Source organism: Diprion similis, chromosome 10 (assembly GCF_021155765.1).
Source record: "Diprion similis isolate iyDipSimi1 chromosome 10, iyDipSimi1.1, whole genome shotgun sequence".
Taxonomy (NCBI): Eukaryota; Metazoa; Arthropoda; class Insecta; order Hymenoptera; family Diprionidae; genus Diprion; species Diprion similis.
In genome coordinates, this window is record NC_060114.1 from 18140220 (window position 1) to 18167987 (window position 27768).

A 27768-nucleotide genomic window follows, 5' to 3' on the forward strand; every position below is an offset into this window, starting at 1 on the left:
ATGATAAATCGTACACAATGATGATGGTGATTTTGAGAATGTGGTGTAAAATTCTGCAAAAAAGAATAGACGGGGTGCGATAAGGATTGGAAAAATAAATAAACAATGATAACAATAATACCAACACAACATCGGTATACATATAATATATACATATGTATATAGTTATTAGAAACGTACGATTCATAATAATAGTTAAAATTATTATTTATCTATAAATATAATTGCTTTGACACGAGTATATTATGAAAGTATATTTTTGTTTTCCGCGCTCCAGTAGGGCTTGTTACACACGTATTTAATTACCGAGCCCCAATTACTCCTTCTAGCGTTTTTAAAAAAACATATATATTTTTTTTTTTTTTTATGATTTGTATGCAGCTGAAAGGTCATTTCCGACTTTTCGTGAGATCCGAAGGTAGGTCAGAATGCGGTGACGATGAGGACGTCGAATCCGGTAGCGACAAAACTTTCGATGATATCGGCACTGAGAGACCTGCTGCTGTCATCGCGACGCTCAAAGGTATTGTGATGAACTGTTGACTGTTCTGCACAGAACCCGTCGACGAAACGCCTGAAACGAGATATGACGATCTACTGTATCCTCGATTTTGAAACACGAATGGTTGACGTGTTTCTTCCGACGGATTTTTCACTTCTTTTGAAAATAGATTTGCAAAGTCTGTTCAATCGCAAGTGGAAAATTAGAAAATCAAACTTCGACGTTGAAGAAATAAGGGTAAAAATACCTGCATCCTGGGGTATTTGCACCGGTTGTCCATTTTGCCCGATACTGAGGAGAACGCCGGGGCTCGGAGAGTAGACGACATTCTGAGGCATCGGATAAATCATTCCGGATGCAAAGGGCGACATGCTACCTGAAAAATTAAGTCCTAATTACCTCCTTTCGTGAATAATTCACGGTCATTTACGCTCGTACATAAAATGTCGACGATTCACAGCAGATGCTCGTTGTACATATTCAAAAATCACGTTCACGCGTCAACGCGTGATCACGTTGAGAATAATGCAGTACCTCCATTCAATCACGTGTCGCATAATGTGCCTGTAATCAATCCGCTCAATGACACGACGGGGGGTTATTCTGATTCTTTACGGTTCGCGGCAGGGGCCATTTTCTTGGAATAATCAATCAATCGAGGAGAATTTGAAAATAATTTTCAACCATCTTGTTGCAGAGTCTGTCATGATAATCGGGAGTACGAATTACAGTCCCATGGAGAACGTGACTAAACGTCGACGAAGCCACTCTTCAAAAGTGATAAAATAAAGAGCTCCACCATTTTTGTAAATTGAACTTCATCTTTTCAAAATTTACACGAAATTTCAATCAATCCAGCTTCATCATATTTTTAAATTGTTACTGATCCAACTTCTGCCTATATATAAACAAGTATATAGTTCGCTCTGTTTTTAGTCGTCACTTCACCATTTGTCGCTGTATTGGACTCGAAGTGTTCGTGAATTTTTTAAATTTATCATCAGCGAAAGCGTAACTGTGATTAAGCATGATCGATCAAAACTTCGTAGGTACACATTCTTCGAATCTTCGACATGCCTATCCGAGTGGTGACACAATAATTATGAAACAGAACGCTATTCGAGAACTGAGAATGTTGAAACGAACTTGCGAGCTAGCAGCGAGAAGTAGCAGCCAAACGTGTTAAACGTTTTGGAAACAGAAAAATGCAGCTCAGTTTTGTCCTTATAATTCTATGAAAGTATTGGGGGTTCAAGGTATTTAACAAAATCTTGAATTTCGGACTTCGCTATCTTATTCGAATGAATATTAAAACTTTTGGCTGCCCTGGTAAAAATTTCTACTGCTATACGAATTTTTAAAGAAATCGGAACGTTTCGTATTATTTCGTAGAAAATTGTAGGTATGCATAGTTTTTCGTAAAGAATTGTTAATTTTCGTTAAAAAGTCAAGAATCTTGTAAAATTTTCTACTGACAAAAGATACAAATTTTCACAAAAATCCACAAGTTTGTATAAGAAACTATTCATATTTACAATTTTATACGAAACGCTATTTTTCGCATAAAATTATACGAATCGTTTAAATTTCCCTAACAATTCTTAAAAATTATAGAAATCATTTTCACCAGGGTGTTAATTTTCGCTGCTATAGCTACTAGCTTCAGCCTCGTAATGTTAAAACGAAAAAAAGATGCCCGACGATGTATAGACTATGCCTCAAAATCGCACTCCTCGATTAACATAACCTATTAAAATACCTGCAGAAATGACGACAACGATAAATCAAGGAAATATGGGATGAGGAGTGTAGTGTCTCGAAATGATAGCCGGTGCCCATCAGACTGTATAACAAGAGACGCGCAGGAGAGGAGGAGGATGAGGAGGATGAGTAGGAGGAGGAGGAGGTGGTGGATCGGTTATATTTCGCTAATTCGATCGATCGACGATCGCCGTTTAACGATTCACCAGGGGTACGTTCTCGGTGGCGACGGCAATGATGCCCCCCCCCCCCCCCTCCCTCGTTCCCTACAACGCATATCAGTCTTCGCATTAGTATTTATATTTATGTGCAAGCGTTGTACACCTGCGCTACCGCTTTCGACCGGATACTTCCGAGTTAGGAAGCGCGCCGCTGCTCCGTTTGGTCATGCGAGCGTACCAGACCTTAAACGGGAGTTAAAGGCATCCTCGCCCCATCATCGCGTACGCACCTCGCATAGTAAGTAGCGGCGCGTACTTTGCGCCCCCTCTCGCCCTTCCCAGACTTACCATTCCAGATATACGCGCGCGTTCGCCACGCCACGACATTATCCCCGTCTTCTTCTTTCTTCACTTATTTCTTGTACCTGCATCCTTCTTTCCAACATCATCACCCCCTTCGCCGTCTTCACCGCCTTCTGCGGGCGGTTGCTCCCCAGGGATATTAATATTTTAAGCCGCGCATCAATCATGCCCCATCCACGTATTGTGTGGAGCATAACCTATACGGATCAGGAAGATCCTTAAATCCCGCATGTACAGACCTCCTTCGGATACCCTTCGACCCTCTTATCTTATGATCTTTGGATTTTTATGCCGCTGGCATCACGTTTTTACTGATTGATCGATTGACGATTTGGTAAAAATGAATGTATGCATAAGGGAGAATTGATATACGTACACCATGCAACGTCTGTATTATGAGCATCCGATCCTAATGAAGTAATATCACGTATATACCTTCATATGCGCTTAAGTTATAACGTATGTCAAACCTATTTTGCTCATTACACATACATATATATATGTATATATATATATATATATATGAATACAAATTATCATTAGACATGATCTCTCGCTCGATCGAGTCCCGATGTGTGGGCTGCTTGAAAACAATTTCGAAGTTCAGTTATATCGCCTAGCCTACGCGGTCAACATGCAGTTACACGATTATTTATTTCCATGTGTTTGACGTACAGAATTAGCGCATCGAATATAAAGCCTGATTTCTTGTATTGCAAAATATACTGTATAGTTGCAAATGGCACAAAAAAAAAAAATCTTGAAAAACATGTATATAATATCGATCAAAGGTATCTGATACAGTTATTCTATACAGCAAAGTTCAATGAACTGTGTAAATGAAATTTAAGAAAACTTTTCAACAATTTAACGAAGCTTTTACAAGATAGACATACATAAAATTGACTAAATTCAATGAAGCTTTGCAGCAAAACTGCGATCGAGTTTGCAGTAAATCAACGAAAATCGTTCACTCCTCATGCCGAGATTGACCATTGGAACGAAATGTATCATAATAAAGATATCCATGCAAATTTATGAAAATTTAACAAAATGATGATGTGGTTTTTAACAAGGTTTGATGAGATTGTAAGTAATCTAGAAGAGAATTGAACTGAAGATGAGTCTGAACGAGTAACCCGATAAAACTCGATAAAACTCGGGAAACTGCGAATTCCACGAGTGTAAACGTTTCTATCGGGATTTGAAGAAAGCTGTAAATGGAAGATGAAGAAAAAAAGAATGTACACAAGCATGTAGACAGCATCGACCTAGAGGGTGAAAATGCAATAGGTATATATATTACCAGCATGATTCTTGCCCTGTTCCTTGGCAACCCCAGGGGATTCCCCGTCGCTCGAATCCACGTCGCTGTCGTTTCCGCAAACGTCGGACCTCGGTGAAGCGACGTCGTCCTGCAAAAACAGAAAAATTACGCTAGAATTTCAACCTTTACGTATCCATAATTCTGTAAGCAAGATACGCTGTACAGTATAAAATGACTAAATGCCCTAACCTTTCGGTTGACTTGTTTTTGGTCCGAAACAAAATGGAGTTTAATTTTATTTAGGACCGAAGACAAGTTAGTCGGAAAGTTAAGACATTTAGGCATTTTACTGTACATTGATTCAAACGGTAAATTTCACGCTGGAGCCACACCGAGAATTTGAGGATGCTAGTTAAAAAATGAAAAACAGTGACCGGCACACAAGCGAACAAAAGAAAGAGAAAATCAAAAAAATAAAACATTATACAAAGACGAAGGACGACCGGAAATGGTTTTTAGCGCGATGTCGCGGCTCTACGTCTTGTTCGTATAAGGTCTGATTCCGCCGGTGCGAACCGCGGGGCCGCGAGGAAATCGCCGGCGCAGCTCGTAACCCGTTAAGAATATTTCCAGGTACCATTAAACGTCCGCCATTTTGTATAGAAACTATGGAGAAAACAATTATCGACGCGAATCGAGCGGCCGTTAAGTTTATATTATTCGTTTTTAAAGACGGGGTCTGCGATGCATGAGACCATACTTATTACAGATATATGTATGCCCGAGTGTTCTTTATATTTTGATACCATGTGTCAATAAATCATCATCACAATACGTATATCGGTGCGAGGACCTATCGCAACTATACGTCTGATTAGACGTATACGCAATGAGAACGCATGGAAAGTCTGCGGACATACCTACGTATCTCACCGGTTCGATACCGTAAGATGGCTAATTAATTAGCTAATTGTAATTCCCCGCACTACATTAATTGACCCGCGATTCCTAACCGATCGGACGATCTTGAAGTGGCGTTCTTGAAGACACTACGTTTGCACCTAGGCATGTATTTTCGACTGACTGAGTCAACAAACACAGCGAATTGCACGTTCGAACGTTTTAATCACGAGAAACTCGGATATAATAATGAACCTAAGGTGCTATGGATATGACGCTAGAGAAATGTCGTTTATTTGACATTATAGTCCGAACCAATTTTGTTCAAATGGCAATCTATGGGAAGCTGAATAACTGACGATAAAACTCCGCACTGCGAGGTATCTTCAACGAGAGGAGTTCCGAATTGTTTAGCTTACTTGTATCAGCTTTCTCACTTTTAGATTTGAAAAGTACGGTACAATTTCGAAGAATCTGCATTCGGGTACATGTGTGTCATCAACCCTGTTTTACGGTTGGTTGTTGATTTCATCGGTTGCCCACTCTTTGAATTGAGACGTTTCGTGAACTTGTAACTCTTCAAGTCCATATGAAACGATGATAAATTATTTCAAGTGGCCTGAAGTCATCGGAACGCGGGCGAAGGTCGTTGAAATAATTTTCAAGTCACTTGAATTCATGCCAAGTTATTCAAAGACTTTCGAACTCATCAGAAGTCCATTGATAGTTTGTCTCATCGGCATCTGCAGGTGTCAGGTGAAACGTTGGAGTCAAGAGCCACGACTTGATTGGCCAAAAATTCGGTGGTTGTAATTACTGTCATGATAACGATGTTGTATTTTTCATACGCTAGTCAATTGTAAAAGTATAATAATATGCCTGCCATGTTGGTACCGTCAACTCGAGTGCAGGAGAGTGCGCGTAAAAATGGCCGCCATATAAAGGGGATTTTCCTGCACCCACTCTTTCAGCACTTTCATTATATATCGCGTCTTTGGGAAACGAGTGAATACTGACACGGTCTCATTTCTTAAAGGCACATACCTGCAATATTTTAACACGGTCAGCTGCGGGAGGTGTGTCATGGGTTTACATTTTTCCACGCATAGTTCAACCTTCCTCGACGAGTTTAGACTGCACGGCTAATGAATCGGCCAAATAGGCACTGGGGAGTTTCCCATAACCTGCAATTATACCGCGTATAGTAACCTGCATGCGTTCGTGCACCTGTGAAAGAGTAAAATATCGCGAATGCCCCATACAGACAGAAGTATCGCGGCGCGTGCGAAGCGACGGCAGCGGTCAAGAAATAAAAGAGGCGGTTTGTGGAGGAGGAAAAGGTATAAAACACGGTCCATCGAATCCGTTGGAGGGGATGCTTAGTGCCAAATCGAGACGTGAGATAATCGCGCGGGCGGAAAACGCGGATTATGTATATCTATGTATATTCCCAGGTACAAGCATTAGCTGTTTCCGAATGTGTATTGCTCGAGCCGTGTTGTTGCCTGCATCGGTTCAGGGCTCGTTATACCTGGACGAAGGAACATGATTTTCATCAGGCCTAGGCTTCTACCATATGGTTAACCTGTTACAGGCTACCATTGCTCGAGTAAACGTCACTTGAATATAGGAATTTGCGATTTCACATCAGTGGCGCGCTGTTTCCGTCGATGTTATAACACTATAGTATTTTCGGAATGAGCGTTCGATTTACCAAACGTTTGACTTTGACGTATGACCGCTGTAGGGATACACAAGCTAAACGGGAAGGTCCATCTCCGTTCCAAAATTACAATTTTAACTTCAACTACAAATCCACTTATATGTATGTATATTTGTTGTCCGAATACTCGTGTGCTACCCACCACCTACAGACTTTGCTATAAAATTACATACATATGATCTGAACTGACAAATTGGCCTGATACGCAGATTATAATACGCTCTTCACTCGTTCTCTCTACGCTTAGTGAATTTTGAGAAAAATTATATTAATTTCTGCGTATACATGCAGTTTCTTTCCGCAAGTCGGTGATTGTCTCACGAAGCGCGCAATAAAAATAATCTGTGCGAATCAAACTACATATATAAGCGTGAGATCCAGACGGCCATCTACCCGGATTTTCTTCACGGCGAGCAAAAAACGAGGACAGATATAAGTTATGTCGATGGTGTTTTGGTGGGAAGCTGATCTCTCTCAAGTGGCACTCGAGTTTCTGTCACGTTGGCAATTGGCATACTTATATATCTTGCAAATCATCCTTCACATATGTTTTTTTTCTCCCTTCAATTTACTTATAGTTTTTCCAATTGGTTGGCACCACATCCAATTACATATCATCGAAATCGCACCTTCCGATCTCGGATTATACCAAATTCACCCCATCATCGACAGTCGGAACATACCTGCGGTAGCTCGCGTGCGGTTTCACTGAAATTTCTTTACAGTATATACAGTGCGTGCGCATGCCAGCGTAAGTATATATATTACACATAAACAAGCATGAACAATTGAAGATGAATAAACGCATGCACGAGCCTCGGTCTGATTGTGAGTATGGGTGTAACGGTGTACGAGGTGTACGTGGTGTAGAGGCTCATGAGCGTGGTTCGGTAGGGGAAAGATGCGTGCCTCGGCGCTCCTTATATGGCCATCGCGACTCAACTCGACGGGCACCTACGGGAGCCCGTGCCCGGTTGTAGACGTGATATCGCGCGTCAAATTTACAAAATCACCTGCGCGCCTCTTCTTCTCGATCGGGGCTTCCTCTTTTCTCCCTTCCATCTCTGCCCGCTCCCCTCTTATATATATATATATATATATATATATATATATATATATATATCTTTGTCTTTCTTGTTTTTCTCTCTCGGTCGTATATCTCTTTTATTCGCATGATATACCTCGCAGACGCGGCGTTACAAATGTTATACCTATATACCATCGCACCGAGCGGAAAAAACTCGGCCACGCCTCCTCTCTTCCTTATCTCTCTCTCTCTTTTTCTCTCCATGTTACTATAAACATAGGTATATGCATACATGCATGTGATACTCGAAAAACCCCTCTTCTTCCCGTCTTTTTCATCGTCCAGAGCACCTGGTATGTTATACCTGTAAACGAGGTGAGAAACGATTATATTGTCGCGTAAGTACCAACGATTATCGCGGGTAACCGGTCGACCAGACGATCTCATCTCTTCCTCTGCTTATCTCTTTCTACGAAGAGAGCATGACTCCTTGTCGACGCCGTGAAGAGGATTGTTGAGAAAGAGAGGAAGCCATGTCGCGACGATTCGTCGACAAATTAATCGCCCTAACTTTGTTTGCACAAAATTATTATACGTATGCATACCGATTGGAGTATGACGTAGAGGTAAGCGCAATTGAAAGCATACCCATAGTCATATTAACCAAACGGTACACTAATCAAGACTAATCGTCAAGTACTAAACCATAAATTAGTTTCGAAAAACCACATCGTACGGTGGTAAATTTTTGGAACCACGGTGTCTCTTTCGTGGAATTCCGCACGTGCAGACAGTGGCGATGCAGTCTTCATACTTCAGCTGAACGCCACTTTCATCTTTCTGTCACTCTGGAGAGGTTCAAGCAGATTGAAGTTTCTCACTTGTCTTGACTTCTGTCCGCTTTTACTTCTGTCCATTCCTATGCCAGTCAAATTTGCACTGTTTTGCGTTGACTTCAGGTCTCAGAAAGTTTTTAAGATTCTGGAGAATACTCTTAAGGCAATGGGGAGAAAAATGGCAGTAATAATGACAACAAAAAAAATAATTAATCGCAAAGCCAATCTGAAGGTGGCTTAACGCGAATATTCGCCCTGTTTCTGTAGCGGTGTTGAAAGCTCATCCTTAACCCCCGCAGAGGGCAGAATGACGGTTATAAACAGGGCGGGACCGTCACACGGATCTCAGACCGGAAGAAGGGTTCTTCACTTGAGTTTCGATGAAGAGACGAATGCAAAAGGCAGCACAACACGACCTAACCTGACCTAACCTTACCTAACATCAGAGTTCATGGAAGATCTCGTGGGATGAGATAACCGCGGTTCGCGGTAATAGGTTTTTAACCTTTTATCTGCCGAGAGACAGGAAGCTTTGCTAATATTACGCATGGATTACGCGATAATAAGTAGAGAGCAAAAGCAATTTTCGAGAACTTGAGGGTTTACCCACTGCTACACCGCCACCTCATTTTCTCCGTACCAATTGGAACGAGTTTCGAGGTCCATATAATCGAAAGCGTTGCCTGCGATATGACACCTGTCGAATGATTGTAATGTGCAATGGTGGTTACAAGTCGTAACAGGTGGCCGAGTAAACGCGCAATACTCGCACGGCCTTTTCCCGCGTCTAATTAGCGATAGCGGGATTACATTTTCCAGGAAAAACTCCCGGCTCACGCGTTCCAGTTCCATTCCTTCGTCTCTCCGCTTCTCCACCGACCTGCAGCGCTTCTTCGTCCTGCAGGGTGGCGACAGGCGCTACATAAGCTTTTATATCATTTTCCACCTTTCTTGAATGTTTTCAATCATTAAAACGCACAGGGTTCCTCAATCTTAAAAAACTTCCGGTAAATGTGGCACGAATTTATTGAAACTTACGGAACGGTAGGAACGTTCGTCTCCGCAAAAGAAGGGGGGGGGTGTGTGTGAGTAGATCCATTCCGCCCTGGAGCGACTGTCTCCTTCCCGCCTCGCTTCGACTCTTTATGTGCACCTCTTTGCCTCTATATAAGGTGTGTCAAGTTGTCTTTGACAAAGGCCTCCTTGCCGTATATGGAGGGCAGGTTCTCGATCGCTCCAGCTACTGCACCATCGACCGGTCGCACCTGGTGCACCAGAAGCCATCCGCAGCGCTACCGTACCGCGCTATTCAATTATTTCCTTTGGCTCAGATTTATAATGATTAGACACATGGGTGCGACCATTACAGACTAGATGTTAAGAAATATATATGTATAATGCGTAAGACGTCCACGTCATTGTGGTTAAAGCGACTGCCGCTTTCGCGGTGAGACTCGAAGGAGATAAAAATCTTTCTTATGCTCAAATCACTTCAATGAATGTTGCGCCTCGGTCCGAAGAGAATAGTTTTCCATCGAAAAGGACAGCGTACATCATACGACTGCCTGCGAACGCGATAATGACAGACGTGTTAACGGTTTATAATTACTTTACAACTCCGTATAAAACTGCTGTTCGATAGAGCGTAGGATAGATACGACTCATTGATAGCCCGAGGGCCACTCGACGGCAGCCAAGAGTCGCGTGCGAGTCGATGAACATGGCTCGGAGCTTTCTTTCATGGTGAAATTAATCAAATCTCAGTACCCAATTATTTATAGGCGTAAAATTGTACGCACGCGAGATGTTTCTTGTTTCGGACAGTCTTCAATTATCAAGCCTCTCGCAAAAATAGGGTTAAACAATGGATTACTTTCAAACTTGATAGAAAAAAACAACACAAAACGATCATCCAACGAGAAGAAATCAAACATACTGCACAGTGTAAAACTAAGTGAAAACCGTTTAGTAGGATAGGGGGGTAAGGTATACTTGTGAAATTTACCTACCGAAACGATCGCCTTCGATCTTATACACAATACATATGTATGTATGTATGTATATCTCTTTTTTTACTTGCCGCACGTGTGTAGTCAGGGAATAATGTATTTCGGTTTGATTCACTAAAGTTTTTGATTATACAAATATACAAAACACACATGCACAATTGCACATATCACAAGAGAAGTGCCTCTACAAGTTTATACATGTATATATGTGTATATATATATATACACATACACACAAATATATATAAATAAATATCGACGGGTAATAAGGATAGAAGAACAAAAAAATAAATAAAATAAAATGGAAAAGAATTTTGGATTTAAAAAAAAAAAAAAAAAAAAAAAAACTATGCAAAAACAGAATAAAATATTAAAAATAAAAAATCGTAATAATATTATTAATAATAATAATAACCATAATAATAATATCGTAATCGTAATAAAGAATTAAATTAATGGAAACATAAAAACTAATTACTAATAATACACATGCCACTCTACAACAACACATTACAACAAACATCAACGATACTATTTACTCAATTTATTGCAATTGAATCCTGGCGGGGCTCACGGGTCTTGTCTTTTCTTTATTTTCCGACAAATGTAAGTACTATAATTCTCTGATTCGATTTAGTAATAATTTAATTGAATGTTACTGGATATAATTATCGAAGTTGCCGATCGACGCTCTGTTCGTATTGAAAAAAAAAATTTTCTCAACAAAGAGAACGCCGACGAGCACGTAAGGCTTGATTTTTTTACTTGTTTCTCTTCAAGAGTTTTTCCTTTTCACGTTGCTTCTGGCAAATATATATATATATATATATATATATATATATATATAACTCGATATTTTTAACAAATTCATCTAAAAATTATTTAACAGCACCGGATTGACTGTTTGCCGATTGACGATTGTCATCTTGCTATGACACGATTCTATGAACAAATACTTGCGGAAGTATCTACTGTCTTTTGATTATTTTTGTATTTATATTTATAATTTTCTTTTCATACTTCTTTTCCAATTCTCACTCGTTTTCTTCAGATTTTCTGAATATAAAATATACTTCACGGTATATAATCGTTGAATCGTCATATTTCAACGATATACTTGTCACACATGATTTTTTAAAATTATATTTAAAACGATTAAAGCAGTATATCCACCGATTCTCGACAGTGTAGTTGTGATAAAATATATATACAACTTTGTTCAATAAATATACTATAAATTATTATTATTACTTGCTTTTTTGTTCACTTTTCCTTCATTTTTTTTTTTTTTTTTTTTTTATCCTTTAAATGCAAAAACGTTCCTTCACTATGTCAAGTTTCGCGTAAGTCCAACGAGTCGCACGTATATGTAAATATATATTCATTTATATAGATATCTCCTTTTCGTTAAACGAAATCAAGCCTGTCTAATTCGTATAAACGTTTGCTTCAAGAAAAAAAAAAAAAAAAAAAAAAAAAAATTTCAATTAAATACAATTGAAAATAAGAGAGAATAAAAAAAAAATAAAAAACAACTTAACGCTCGCGAGACGAGGGTCTTTGGACAGATAATTGAATAGCTAAGATATAGGTACCCGTTCAAGCAACGCAACCAAAACAGAACAGCAATCCCGAGCGTGCATTGCAGATCCCGATATCCCCTAGAGATTTTTCTTATTCCCAAGCTCGTCGACGGTATAATAATTAATATGAAATTCATTCATAGAAGTAAAATTATACAAAATAACCTACGCAAAACAACGTAAGCCAAGTTTTTAAGTAGAAGAAAAATAAAATCAAATCAAACAATTATACGAGACGAAATTGTGTACGCGGGCTTTGGGGATAAACGTTCGTCGGGACAAACGCCAACTGGATATTTCTGGCCATGTCATATCGGTAAGTAAGAAAACCTTCGCTGTACGTGATTATTGTAAAATATCATTGAAATACTTGTATAAAAGTGGATGCATTTAATCGTTGTTAAAATGATCCAAGTTTTGCTTGGAAATTGTTTTGACACGATCAAGTATTTTTGCAACTCATGCTTGAGGAAAAAAAATTGTGTAATTTTCAACAAAGTAATTCTTGCTGTGCTAACCACGCGAGCTCAGCTGATACAATAAACAACGAGTATAAATTTGACTTTAAGATCTGGGGAGCTTTAAGTACGCGTACGTATTACAGGTTTGACGCTCGGAATTTTGGTGAAACATTTTGACACGAGGCGACTCAAGATGACATCATAAAAACATGACATTACACGATCTAATAATTAGCACCCTTGCACAATTCGTGTATTATAATTGGACCTGGACGGTACCTGACTTTGAAGAATACTGGAAAAGACTAGAATTAATTAAAGATAAATAGTTTTTTTTATATATTTTCTAAAACGTAGTAGTCTGGATCGTAATGAAAAACACAAGTAAAAGAAGTGGGAAGAAGAAGAAAGAAAGAAAAAAAAAAAAAAAAAACAATTCAACTCGACTAATTAATTTTCCATTTTACACCCAAGCCAAGCAAAGAAAGTTTGTATAATACACACGAAAGATTTCATACGTATCGAATGATCAGCTAACTACGAAGCCTGAACAAGTCAAATATAAAAATCTTTCAACCGACTAGACTGAAATTAGCATGATATGGCTGAGTGTGGAGTGAACGAAGAGGCGAGTTTTGAAATGCGTATCATACCTCCTCCGTGAGTCTAGATCAAATTTTTGAGCTTCCAGAGTTTTCGGGTGAGGCCCGAAATTTTGAATAACCAGAAGGCGTTTGTCTGTTCTCTCAACTACCGCTGCGGATGAGAATGCGACATGTGCGGATGGTAGGTTGCGTGGGGTGGCAGGGGGGACGGACAGGACTGTTGGTATGGGCCAGCAGCAAGCATAGGTCCAGGACTAGAGCACGGTACAAGATGGGAGGGTGAATTTTGCGGGTGGTGGGTAGCTAAGAGGTGATGTTGATGGGGCGCGGGCGCATGCGGTGGTGCGGCGTAGCCAGGGTGCGGTTGGAGAGCCCCGCCATGCGGCGGGCCGTACACCAGTTGCCTTACTTTCTGCTCCTCATCAGCAATGTTGTAGGTCAGTTCAGTCTCCTCGAAGCCGGTAGCAGACATCCGCTGGTCCCCGGTCGATCCGGATGATGGAGGGTCCGGGCTATTCAGGCACGTCTGAATCAGAGCTTTACCAGCCTCGCTAGTTATCATCGGCTGCAACTTTCTCGTCGCAAATGTATAGACATGACCCGTCTCGCTGGCCACTAGTAACATCACCTGAGTTCCCGTCAGAGTCGATAGTTCATACGCCTGGAAATATTTATCGCTAGGTTAGTCCATGTTCTTCGTTTTTTCCTTAAATTACTGTCGATTGTGCATAAAGTTATATAATTATTGTACGTTCGGATACATTTTACTTTACATCTGTCCATTTTTAGATATTTCATATTCAGTTTTGTATGCACGCATGAATTTTCTACAGAGAATTAACTGTTTCATGTAGTGGTAGATAAAAATCATGATGCAATGGGTAGTAGGAGGATTGAAAAAAAAGCGTAGTTATCGTACCTCCAAAAGTCTAATGATGAATCTCAGGTTTTTATATCCTTTGCTTATATCTTCCACGATAAACCGTACACGTTTAAAACTTTTAGATACTACAAAACCATGTTTATAGGAGTAATGGAGACTAAAACTAAGAGTAATGGAAACTAAGGCTAAAAGAATTTTGAAGAGTTTGTTTATTCCTCTGAGTTGAGATGACGAAAGTGGAGAGGGTTCGCTGAATTATCAAGTGCTCGACTCAAGGACTCATTTCCCTGGCCTGTGTCATCGGTCTATTCAGCCATTGGATTAGTATGGGCAGGGGAAATTCGTTCTCCTCTCTCTCTCTCTCTCTTCTCTTATTAGTAAGGTGTTATCGGTGAACGACAAGCAAGTCGACTTGAGACTTTCGTTGGAATTTTAATGGAAAAGGTGATCAGACATCGGTTTCTCATTATTAGGATAATTAGTGCGTCTCTCTTTGGCCTGATGGTAATCGTAATATATAGTGTTGTTAGTGGTAGCGGTAGTTGCTCCGAAGATGAGTCGAAGGTGTCAGTAGGAAAGGCGGAGAGGATGATATCTGGATCATTGAAAGATGGTTCGACGACGAGGAGCGTGCGAACAAGCAAGGTAAATACGAACCTTTTTCATAATTCCAGTTTTTCGTTTCGAGAAAGTGGTATAACGGCGCAACTTATTGTCGATATATTCCATCTTAATTTTGACACGCCCCTTGGTTTTCTTCCCGTTAGACGGGGGAGATTTTTTCGGTTGGCTAAGCGACGCAAAAGTGTCGTCCAAATTGTCCGGGACACAGTCACCACCACTAACGTTGATCACGTTGATACCACCGCCTCCGCCTCCCCCAGGACCGCCCTGAGACGTCGTCATCGAGCGACCCGTCACGATCGAGTCCTGATGATCGTAGCACATGTCAGACGAGGTTCTCTTGTGCGCCGAGCGAGGCATGCTGCACGCTGACGCGCCTCCTGACAGCATGCCGCCTCCCCCTCCTCCGCCGCCGCCGCCGCCGCCACCGCCACGGCCCCCGCCTCCACCGCCGCCCCCTCCGCCTCCGTGGGAGTTGAGCGAAGCGAGTGAGGCTGACATGCCGCGGCTGCCTTGCTGTGGCTGCGATTGCGGCGGATGCGCGGTGTGCGTTGCGTAAAGTTCGTTGCCGGTGTCGCCGCTCAACATCCCCATGCTGTACCCGAGGTTTGCAAATCTCTGGGAATCCCGAGCGCCTCCACCGCTTCCTGTAGGATTATCCATAACTAATGAGGCTCATCAATGCGTCGAAGCGTTTTCCTCTCGTTCCTCTTTACTTGGCTGTTTCTCGAGAGCTTGTATTTTATTCGGTACTATTTTCTTGCTTTTGTTTGTTCGTTATTTGGTTTCAATTCTCCGGCCCTTCAAGCGAGCTGATTGGCTCTCTAGAGCGCGTGCGCTACTGATGGCGCGACGTTCAACTGTGAAAACTTTGACAAGAATCGGCGACGCCGCACCACCACTTTACTACCACCACCCCACTGCCTGCCTCAGCTGCTTTTGCCACTTCCCGTATGTGATTTTCTTTTATTTTTCTTATTCCTTGTGATGTTTTTCCGACCGTTTCTGATTTGTCCTCTTCTGCTGCTTCTTCCTCTTCTTCTTCTTCTTCCTCCTCCTCCTCTTCGCCGTCACCGTCGTCGCCGCTGTTGTTGTCGTCGACGTAGCACGTGGAACGATTCATGTAGCAGGGGACCGCGTGACCGCGCGCGCTACGATCGCCCGCAACTTTTATTGACACACGACGCGTTCCTGCGCACGTGTCTGGGTTTTTCACACGTGTATATGTGTCAACTAATGTAGCGTTGTGTTATCAAGAGCCAGTCTACGTAACGTAACGCAACGCAGCGTGACGCGGGACGCAACGTAACGCAGCGTAACGAACCGAGCGAGTCGCCCGTCTCGCAGTGACTGCGAGCGCGCAGCGGTCTCGTTCGTAACCTGACCTACGTGAGCGCGCGTGTCTCGACCGCGGCACGCAGTTTTCCCCCCCCACCTGCCGCTGGGCCGAACTCGCGCCGTCGCGAAGTAGTACCCGGTACCTGGACCGAGCTAACCAGCCGGAATTTCGCGACGAATTTACACTTGTAATTTAACCGAGGTACTCGGAATCACCAATACCGGGAAATTTTTCACCCTACCTATGTTCCGCCGCCAAAAATCGCAGTCGCGTCAAGACCGACGCGGAGCAATACACAGCGAGCTGGAGAGGGTGTCCCCTGCTGCCATATTTAGAAGTCGACGTTACCATATTAGGTAAAGTTCGCCTAATATGGTGAACGGAGGTGGTCCTTCCTTACTTTTCGAATAGACACTGCGCGGCATCTATATACTTTGCATACTATCGGCCCAGCTGACGGCTCGCGACGTCGTTTACCCCCCGTTTAGGGTCGCGCGTGTTTTGTACACTCGGTTTGCACATTATCGTATCGCTTCGTGCTCATGGTATGGCATATAATTATGTATTGAAGTTAACAGATATTTTTCATTTTTTTTTTTTTTTTTCATGTATAATACAGGAACTGGACAGGACTGCGAGATCGGTTAATTATTATCGTTACTATTTTTAATAGATGAAGACAATTGAGTTATCAGCATCAAATTGTCAGAGAAATCGCAATTTTAATCGATTGTCAAGAAATAAAAATCGGTGCTTAAATCTCGTTGTTACGAACGAATGGTACCATTTTTTCACGACGATCGAAACTTGTTCTATTATTTATAGTACATACAATTATAATACGTAGCATGCGCGGGTCGGCGGTGTAACGTATACCTCCTCCTGCCTTTGGCTTTCTTGGCTGCAGCGTTCCCGTCCTACGGAAAGAAACGGGTTCGTGGGGCGAGGCATGGCGGGGTATTCCCCCTCGAAGGCAGTTTTTATTTAGAAAGCTCGCCCGATCGGTCTTTCAAACGAAAGCATGAAAAGGATTAATTGAGGGATGAAATTACCGAGCCCGATGACAGTCACACGCGAGACTATTAAAAAACGTATATTCGAATCTATCCCGAAAGCTAGGAATAATAACTGTATGACTTTAAATGTGTTCGCGATTTCATATTATGATCCGCCGACTATCCATAGCTGTAACCACACTTTATCAACACGGCACTTTTTTTAATGACGTAACTTATTTTCAGACTTCCGCGGTCACTCCAAGAGCGCAGAATCAAAATAATAAACCGAAAGCTCGGTAATGTGACGCAGCTAGGAAATCGGAGCATACGTAAGAGGCGTTTGCTAAAATTGGTTCATCCTTTGAATTTAGGTCTTGAGTTAACCACATGCAGCAGCACCTGCTGGCGGGAAATCTCTTACCGTCTGATGGTTACCGATCGAGAAAAGCTACCGACAATGGAGACGTTATCGATCGACAACTAGCTGCAATTACCCATTCTAAGCTGAAATATAATTCGATGAACAAATTCAAATGAGGGATAACAAATTGATAGTGGCTGCAAGGAGGCCAATCACTTACTTTCAATATCTCAGTTGAAAAGCGGAAAAAATACGTGATAACGATTTTTCATACACAGCGTAGCATCTACGAATAAGGAGAACTTTTTGACAAACTCACGGTATTAATGGTGCGGCAAAATAACTTTTGAAATCTTATCAGCCCACTATTTTCACAAAAATGACTGATTCGTCTTACCGTATTCCCGGTTATTACTTTGTCCTGATGGTAGGTAATCGAAGGTCGACCAAGGTGTCCATTCTGGGGTTCAACAAGTTTCCAGTAAGTCCGGAGAGAGAGCGACACTTTGTCAAATCTTGATCGTACAACGTTCGATTAGTCGATGGAAGCTCGAGGTGGATTTGAATTGAATTATGTGAAATGATGTGCGAACGAACAATTATTGACCATTGGACGATCGTGTTACGAGACTTATTGAATATTTTTATTATCTTCAACTCGTTTAATTACAGTAGAGTAAAAAACGTTTTGTTTTCATTTACAATATCCTATTATTATAAAACACGTATATAAACATAGATTGAGTACATTATATGATAATATGTCTATTCTAGATTTTAAAAAATGTCTCGTTACATGTATAATATAACGTGTGTGCGCTCGCTCTTACGACTCCCTTAACTTTTGAACCTCTAATTTAAAGCTTTATTTGGCACGTTTATTAGAATGTCATTCGGTACGGAAGCATTCGATTTTATTTAGTTATTCATTGATTTTGTTCTGTTTATCTCTTTATTTATTTATCTGTTTGTTTTTTACTTATTATTTATTCATATTCTCGTCATTCCCCACGACGACGAGTATTTTTTTTTTCTTCTTCTTCTTTTTCGTCGTTTTAGTTTTTTTCGTTTTTTTTCGCAATTTTCTGATTTTTCTTCACCTTCTCACAATAATATTTCGATAAAACATTCGTTATTTATTATTATAAATATACTCGTTCGATTCTATAGCTCGTATAGCAGCGCCCGCGCCCGCGCCGGTTCATTTATTTATTTTTTCATTGTATTATACTTGTACGTTTCGACGAGATTATCTTATTACCCGTTGCAAGGTGCCAACCGTTTCGTCGGTATGTGTATACATGAGATATACTGCATATGTATTTTATGTACGCGAAAGTGTATGTGTGTGTGTCTGTGTATATATATATATATATATATATTATTCACGCGGACGATGATCGGGCGACATTCCAACGGTGGTTGTAATGGTAATATAACTATCAAACTGCACAACGACTACTATACTCGACAACTGATTACTCGTTTTATGTAACTCGCGTGTTATCATCACGCGTCGATAATCATTCAATTATAATATCCTCGGTTCACCGCCGTTCTGTCTCTACTATGCCATTTACATGTGAGTATTCTTACATACGTTCTACGAAACGACGCGTTGCACAACGCGTAACACACAGGATTAATCGTACTATTAATGTAACAAAGATAATAGAAAAAGTCCCACAGTTCTTGAGGAATGCAGCCAACGCACGCGGTCAACGGTTTCAACAATACAAGTATATTGTACGGTGTCCAGGTTATTATGAACGCAAGTAGTATCGCCGAAAGCGTTTTCGCCGCCTTTGTGTCTGCCTTCTTCTCCTGCGGCTTCTTCTTCTTCTTATTCGGCGTCTTGTTGAGCAAACCCCTACCACCAACACCACTACTACCACTACCACCACTACCACCACCACCACCACCACCACTTCCACCACCCCCCGTTACCTGCTTCGGTACTATCTTGTCGTTCAACGGTGGCGTCCTCATTTCAGATATGTGCGAAGGTCGTCTCAGTGCCGGTGCTGCGGGTCCTGTGAAACCGTGACATTCGCCGTGACCACGCAGCGAGTACTTGTAGTTTTCATCAAAGTTCTCCACCGCGTGATTTATCCGTAGACCCACCATGTCGTCTGAGTACATTTTAATGCTAGGAACATCGCTACCATAGGCTTGGCCGTTTCCATCTGCGGTAGGTAGTCTTATTAGTATCGTGTACACCTGAAATGTTTTTTCACATTTTATTACATCCAAATTTATCATGGCATAGGAGGTATATCAGACTGTTGACGTGGATCGCCTGTCTATACCTCTGGACTAGAGAAAGTGCTAATTGAGTGCATTACGACGATGAAAATGAAACAAAAATAAACCGTTTATTTCTGTATAGAATCTGAAAATCCGGAGTCAAGTTTTTCCACATGGATTAGAAATTTTCAGGACTGGAACAATGGACGCCGAATGTCGGTGGTTTTATATTTCCGTTCACCGTGAACTAGGACTCGGCATCTGCGCTTCCACAGCATTGGAAAGCAACAAACACTACTACTCAAACGACACCACACAAGTAGGGAAAGACACCTGAAATCAAAGGTTTGGGTGTGGTCTTGTTTGAGCAAGACCACGCCCATAAGCCAATAGAAAATCCGGCCTCCCTCTGTATCTCTCCCACTTGAAAACCAACGGACACAAGAGTCACGCGATTAGAGGAGATAGCAGTTTCCGATATCACGGCAATCACTTAGCGGCAGTCATTGTCTCCTTGCCACAGGGAGCCAAGCCACAGAATTGCCTAGGGACCCGCTGCAGGTCAGCTAGTATCTAAACTAACGATAAAAGCTTTACGTTCTATCTCCCGCTGTTTCCGGTATAACTTATGTCTTCCTTTCCATTTTCATCGCTACCGCGAAACTCCATAATTCCCTATCTTGTACCGGATGTAGTTGAAGCTTACAAACGAAGAAAACTAACCCTAAAGCAAAGGATGTTGTCTCTATGTCAAGGTGTTAATTAATCGCGCTGTGTGGGCGTGGCTGGAACATCAGAAGCCACGCCCAATTTTTTTATTTTAAACGATTCACCCTGTACAGTGTTTACGCGTCTAAAATGCAACGATTCCCCAAGTGGAAGGACTCGAAAATTCTTCAAATCGTAGCCGACGTGCAGTTATTACTTGGGCGTTCAAGGTTTGGAGGGATGTTCAAGACACTGTTTAGAAATTCAAACAATCGATCAACTTTTTCAATAAACTTTAAGAGACCTAGTAGTTCGGTAATTACTGCACAGTGATATGAAATAGCAGACCTACCGAATCATTGGAAGTACTCTTGGTGGTGAGCCGACCTTTTTCCGTTACCCCACCGTAGCTCGGGCATATCGTGCAGGCCGGGGAATTATTGCGACCGATTGAAATTCCGGTGGATTGAATGACGCTCAGAGAAGGACATCGAGACATGTTGCTCGGAAGAGGCGTCTCCGCCGATATAGGGGTCAGGGTTTCATCCCAGCCAACTCCCGTCCTGCTGCTTTCCGGACCCCCGACTTCGTCATCGTCGTCGTCGTCTTCGCGTCCGCTGTGCCACCACGCGATGCACCAAGACTTGAGCCAGATCCAAGAAAATGGCCGATGTTTCTGTGATTCGTTATACGTTTATTAAAACCCTTCAGTCGCAGCCCTCGACTGGAACGTTATTATACAATGAACAGCAGCTGTACTGAACTGCTGTAAGTACACACTTACGATTTTATATTCGGAATAACGACCATCGATACAAGACGACGTAATGTACGTTGTATTGATTTCGTCGGCCCCGACGCTGGACTCGCTTCGTTGCCGTTTCCATTCGTCCAAGTCCAAAGCCTCGTCGCTAAACGTGCGGGACAAACAAGGGGGGAGGGGGGAAACGTTTGAATAAATTTCTTTTCACCTTATAGACACCCTGACGAGAGAATTTATGATTTTTTCACTGCCTGTATACTCCAAACTTTTTATTATGAAGCGGTGTAGATACCCACGGATGAGACGTTATAACACTCTACTCAAGTACAGAGAGAATGGGCATAAAAGCTGAGGCAGCAGTGAAAAGACCTTCCATCGACGAGTTATAAACTCCACTACACGTGCAGTGACTATTCATGAAACAGCCTTGTTCGTTGATTCGATTCGTTCGCACCCAGATAACGTTTCTCCGACTCTACAATACAGCCTCTGACATGCAACGTGTTCAATCGAGCAATCGATAATTTTCACAACTCTTTTCCAACATGCGTATGAAACAGTAATGGGCTTACATTAAACTTCACGTACTGTCGACGCATGCATGACGTTGAGCAACCATTCCCAAGTGGTACACTTCGTACGAATTCAATGTTTAAGGTCTTTACCTTGCTGCTACATTTTTCTACACTCCCTACAATAGCGTAAGGTGTGGAGTAGAATTGCATCAATCGGTTGTTGCCATCCCTACACACTAGCGTAGATAGTATAAAAAAGTGTAGCAGCAGTGATCAGACCTGAAAAAATTTTGTTATCTGGGTCCACTTCTACATGAGCACATATAACATTTAACGCACAACGTGTAATAATGATATGATCGCAGTATACCTATGCATGTACCTCGAGTTGCTGCGTTTGCTAGCGTCCTTCTTTCCGGCTTGCAAATTTGGCAGATCCTTTTTACGCTTTTCAGTTTCCCTCCATATTCTCCAATAAAGGAAACACATTACGCTAACAGGTACATAAAACGCTGCGATTGCCGTGCCAAAAGTAATGTAGTGATTCGTTTCGATGAACTGTATGTAGCAGGCATTGTCGGGCACTGTACGTTCGCCCTCGATATAGGGCCAAGCGTAAATCCACGGTGGCCAAAGCAGTATGGATATTCCCCAAGCGCAAGCTGAAAATATTTACGAAGTAATGTGAACCAGGCCATTCCAATGCTGATGTACATTCATAATAAACTGTGCGAACTTGACGTCTCGTCGATTGACTCACCAATCATTATACCAGCTCTGAAGGTGGTTCGCTTTGCCCTGTACGTGAGGGGCCTGGTGACCGAGAAGTACCTGTCGAAGCTGATGATGAGGAGGTTGAGAACCGAAGCGTTGCTCGCCAGGTAGTCTAGTGCGAGCCATGTGTCGCAAATATGGGGTCCCAGGGGCCAGTAACCGAGGAGGGTGGAGACTGTGAAAAGGGGCATGGATATGAGGCCGATTGCGAGATCGGCGACGGCCAGGCTGAAGAGGAAGTAGTTCGATATCGTCTGAAGCCGTTTGTCTATCTTGAACGATATCATGACCATGCTATTGCCGATTACGGTGGCCAGGCTGAGGCACACAGCGACTATGGTGATGAGGACGATCTCGAAGACGGTGTACCGCGTCGTTAACCCAACGTTTGGATCGACACCCTCCAATGCGGTCTCGAACGTCGAATTAAGGCTCTCGTTGCTGTGACGGTGGAGGCTCTCCGTTGTTGTTACGTTCATGTCGTCGGAACGTACGTTTTTCCTCTCCGCGACTCTCCTCTCGCTTCCGTGCACTCGAAATATCGTCAACTACATCCCATGCCAATTCCAGATACAAGCAAGATCAATACGAGGAAATCTGGAATGAACAGGGTAAACGGCACTAAATGCTTGGGCACCCAAAATTAAGACTCTGGAGTGTGATGAGGCTTTTCGATTTCCTTCCGAAAGCCAACTCCGAATGTTCAGCTTCTTTTCAACGAGCCCCTGATAGTATAGCAATAATTAATTAGCGCACGATGTTGGCTTACTCAGCGACGGTGGATCCCCGTTCCTGAGGGACATGTCGTGCTATCACAATCGGTTCCTGTCAAATGGCACGCGTATCTCCCTCCTTGTGGATCCATGGCAACGAGCGGCGTCGCGCTCCAGCTATTTCGCTGTCGAGACGGTGATCCCCCCGTTAATATGGCACTGATAACCGCATTGGAACCTGGAAAACGACACGTTTGACGTTTTTGGAAACTGCGAAAATTCTACAATTTCATATTCAATTTTATTCGTGGTTTCGTCCTCAATAATATTTTAACTGAAAATAAAATAAGGGAATATGTATACATAATTCATATGTATAAAAAATGGCAGAGCTATTAATAATGAAACGAAGATGACAATAAAAGTAATTATGATCAAAACCCATCTCTGGATAATAAATAAAACAATGTGATCTTGCAACTTATGATGACAGAAAGAGAACAGATATACAAAGAAGTTCTTCGATATATTCGAGAGGGATGGTAGTTCTCAATGAGCTTTGACGCAGAGTCAATTACACTGGAGCAGATCATCGGTTGACTATTCGTTAATGCGTCTTTTCAAAGATAATGGTCAACAAAGGAATGTCTAATCGTATTGAAAATGGATGCTGGACTTATTTCATGACGAAAACGAGAATCAAACGTAAATGCAAGAAGCTCTGTCCTCGTTTAAATCAATGTGATTTGCCCGTTTCGGATTTTTATATCTTTCTCTGTAAAACTTATGTAAGGAAACAAAATAATGAAAAAAATTACCAACATATACGTGTGTATTCAAAGTGAAAACCAAAGTTTCTCCTTGTTGCCTGCACTGAAAAAAAATTGCACTTTTAAAGTTAATAGAAAATTGTATTAAAGTGAGTATCGTTATAATAAAGTTATAATAAGTGTGATTATAGTTGTCAATACTAAATTTTTTGGTAATTGCAATATCGAACCAGTGTAGTTTAGTTTACTATATTTTTTCAGTTAAACAAGGTCCTAACATCAATTGACTATTGGACAACCATCGAATTATCGAGTAATAGTTAAATAAGATGTAGTTATACGTATGAACATAATAAAATATAATCGTAACACATACTAAGTTGTTTTGGTTACAGCTGCAAAACCAATTTTCATTTTGTATTATACTCTTTTATTGTATATTTTGAAATATATGTCAAGAACTTTATTATAGTGACCACGGCTAGATTTTTTTCTCTTGATTTGGCCTAATAGCCTTCATCTAATCTGCCTCGCATAACGACACGGTGATAATGATTCGGCCAGGTAATGCGTTTCACGCGGGGTGGGGAAAAATAGTTGACATTTTCAAAATTGCTCATATCACCCTGAAGTAAATGCTGCACCGATAGGGTGGCGGTAGAAATGTAGAAATAACAGAAGACGTAACGTAAGGCTTGACGAGTGCGCGTTTTCTTAAAATTGGACATTGCAAGCCTCTACTTTCTAATCTTTCTTATAAACTTTTCTGTCTGTGTTCTGGAAATGAAATTTTTATTTTTTCGAGAAAGTTTGCTTTTTATTTCAACGTGCTGCTGCTACCTGCTGTTAATACATATACTATCGAGCAAAAACTTCAAGAGTTATTTATCAACGTAAAAGGAGACAAAAACAAACTTTATAAGTAATAACCGAAGATTTTAGTTTTTATTCGATATACACAACCAAAATTTACTCATTTAAGGGCGGGGTATCGTTAATTCAGCGTAAAAAAGGCGCATTTTCCAAAAAAATTTCTAGCGCTGCAGGTAATATTAGTTTTTTTTTTAAACCAAACTTAGTATTATAAACCAACATCTGAAAAATATCACGAAAATTTTTCTTTCAACAATATTGAAAACTAAGTTGAAGGCAGGAAATTTTCGGAGTTGCCTTCAAAAAAATTTATTTAGCGGTGACGGCTGTACCTTATCACTGGATCATCCGAGATCAAAAAATCAAAATTCTTTCATTAATTCATCAGTTTCTCGAGGCAACGCTGTCAAGTTTTTTTTCAGACATTTTACAATTTTTTGGAGCATATTGAAGTAAAAAATCCGATTTTCGCAAAAAAAATCGGCTAATTTGTTTTTATAAAAAATAATAATGATCATAGAAAAAAAAATCGACAGCGTTACTTGGTCATTTGTGTTTAGAAAGAGTGTACAAAATTCAAAAAAGATCGGTGCACTAGATTTTGAGTTACAGCCATCGCCGAATTTCCGAACATGAAGTGTGGAAAAAACGTTTTAAAGTTGTGTACACTCGAATAATTTAAGCGCGCGTTTTGTCTATGCTCACACAAAATCATTGATGCCAGCTTCGTACATTAAACAAATCTCAAAAATGCCTAAAGCATAATTTTGCTGTTATCTGCGTTTTATCCTGGCGTCTTATTTACTCTCGTACGGAGCTTTGTGATCAAAACTAAGCGAGAGGCGGGGTCCCTTAAACTTCTATAACTCTGTTAATTTTGCTCCGATCTTCACGAAATTTTGACACAGTATTCTTGAGATCTCGTCCAGTCATAAAAACAAATTTAATAAAATGCAAAAAAAAAAAAAAAAAAAAAAAAGAAAAATTTTAAAACCATACCCCCTCCTTAAATATAAGCTGAGAAAAAAAACTACATTTTTTTTTTCGTTAACCTGTCTAATAGAAGAAACGCGATACACTCACAACGAATCAAAACCAGCGAAATACGCGCTCCGGGGTGGAAACTCTGTCTTTAGGACGGTTCCGGTTCCTCCGGAACGAGACTTCGCCACCCGCGGAAACTTGCAGCAAAGCTATGCGAGTGTAGGTATAACAGGGGCGAAGAAGGCACGCGCGCGCAACGCGAGCGACACTCTCGATTAAAACGTTCCGTGGCCCGAGCTCGCCTCGCCCGAATAATAATAGCCAGTTAGCAAATGTTATACAGGATTTGATTAAATTTTTTTTTTTTTTTCTTTTTTCTTCACATGCAATTACTTACCGCGCCGTTATTTGTACGCGCACAAAAATTGCCATCGGTTTTCCAATATTTGGCTTGTATATATAGGTAATTTTACTATCGCTTTGCGCTTTGATTTATCTTCGACGATTCATCATCGCTCTCAGCTCGCTCTTCTCGATCTGTTTGCGGAAGCTAAAGTTTTTAGCTTTCAACTGTACACTCAGTCTTCAATTGAAAAATCAATTATCTCATTCGTCACTCTTTGGTCCGCATGAAACCAATACCTTTTCTCAAATTCTTCACTCACGGTAATACGCGATCGTGACAGCTGTTACCGCTGATATATATCTACTCAAGGGTGAAACCGAAAATGCAATATGTTTACATCACTTATTTATTTCCAAGTGAGCAAGTTGAGCGAAGTGCTACTTCCAAGTGTACGTTAAAGACCACTGCACGTCCCACGGTTTAGGGTGTTACCAGCGTGATTGTTACCACCATCAGTATAAGGTGAGGGCGGTAGCTCGTCATCTCTTTCTCTCAATGGCTTGACGAATAGTTCTTTGGCACCGAGGATACAATTGCCGGCTGACTTGTTTACGCGGCAGCTTGCCTATTACATTAATCATTGAGAAAAATACGACGGAAATGTGGGTCCACAGAAGGGTAGGTATGGGTATGTTTAAGGCGGTTTTGGGTGTAGCGCAATCGCTCTGCACAGTGGACTTTCCCGGTTTATCCGAGGTCCCTGTACCTACCACACTCGTCACAAAATAATCGAATTTCATGAACGGATATACGCTTAGATTCACATCAAATCGCACTAGACGGAGACACTTCGTCTTACATGTCCATAATCACTGGACTAAAAGTCTGAAATATATTTCATGCATCAAAGTCCAACCAACTTTGCTACGACCAATTCGTTACGAATAAAAACGCCGTCGCGATGTATCCTGGTAAAATTTTGAGCCCCCAAAACGTCGCAGACAAACCCTTTGTTCACCTAAGAAATTCAATATCCCTGATACTCAATGGAGAAGAAATTTAAATCCCAATATCGAACCGACCATTTGAACAAAAATTACTGCCGATACAGGGTGCACATTGAACAGTTACCTATAAGTCGTACACTTGAACCAAAGGATCCTCTACAATTGTACCGATGGATGAGTGAGTGAGCTTGGGATCAGAGGAAAGTTGGGACTGGAAAGAAAGAAGGAAAGTAAGATGAAAGAAAATGTACCAAAGTGCCAAGGGTTGTGAATATAAATAATAATAGTAAAAAAAAAAAAAAAAAAAAAAAAAAAAAGAAACACATCGAACTTATCATGATCTCTCTACGAAACAAAGAGCTGATGAGAAACCTCCGTGTAAAACCTGAATGAGCGAATGAAATACTCACGCGTTAACGTCCATCCGCCGTCCTCGGGCTTCTGCATCACCGATGGACCAGCCGATGGAGGCTCAGGTTGACGGTGAGCATTTCCCGGTGTTGAACTTCGGTCTGTAGTTGGCCTTTTGGCTTTCGTACGCGAGTCGCACACCCCACGCCGCGATACCCTTGAGTCTCTCCTGCCTCTTGCCTCCTACTTCTCTCGCACTCGGCACTTCGGGTGGCCGGTATAACTGAGCCCCGCCGACTCGCACGGAACACGAT

At 41.4% G+C, this 27768-nt stretch overlaps 1 protein-coding gene across 4 annotated transcripts; it reads right to left on the reverse strand.

Moving 5' to 3' along the window:
* Window positions 1-109: 109 nt before the first annotated feature.
* Window positions 110-27767, reverse strand: LOC124410768 (muscarinic acetylcholine receptor gar-3-like). 4 transcript variants are annotated; one of them, XM_046889376.1, is made up of 11 exons: window positions 27514-27759; window positions 23180-23361; window positions 22397-23007; window positions 22019-22298; window positions 21143-21269; window positions 20711-21034; window positions 19351-19623; window positions 13608-13859; window positions 4094-4202; window positions 750-878; window positions 110-574 (listed from the first exon to the last, which is right to left on the reverse strand). In XM_046889376.1, the coding sequence occupies exons 3-11, from the start codon at window positions 22887-22889 to the stop codon at window positions 390-392; spliced, it is 2172 nt and encodes a 723-aa protein (XP_046745332.1). In that variant the 5' UTR covers window positions 22890-23007; window positions 23180-23361; window positions 27514-27759; the 3' UTR covers window positions 110-389. The 4 variants fall into 4 exon arrangements, 3 of the variants coding, with proteins under 3 accessions (XP_046745332.1, XP_046745330.1, XP_046745331.1); XM_046889374.1 differs by having other exon boundaries at window positions 22007-22298; XR_006929619.1 differs by having other exon boundaries at window positions 435-574; window positions 750-874; window positions 22007-22298; window positions 27514-27767.
* Window position 27768: the final 1 nt, after the last annotated feature.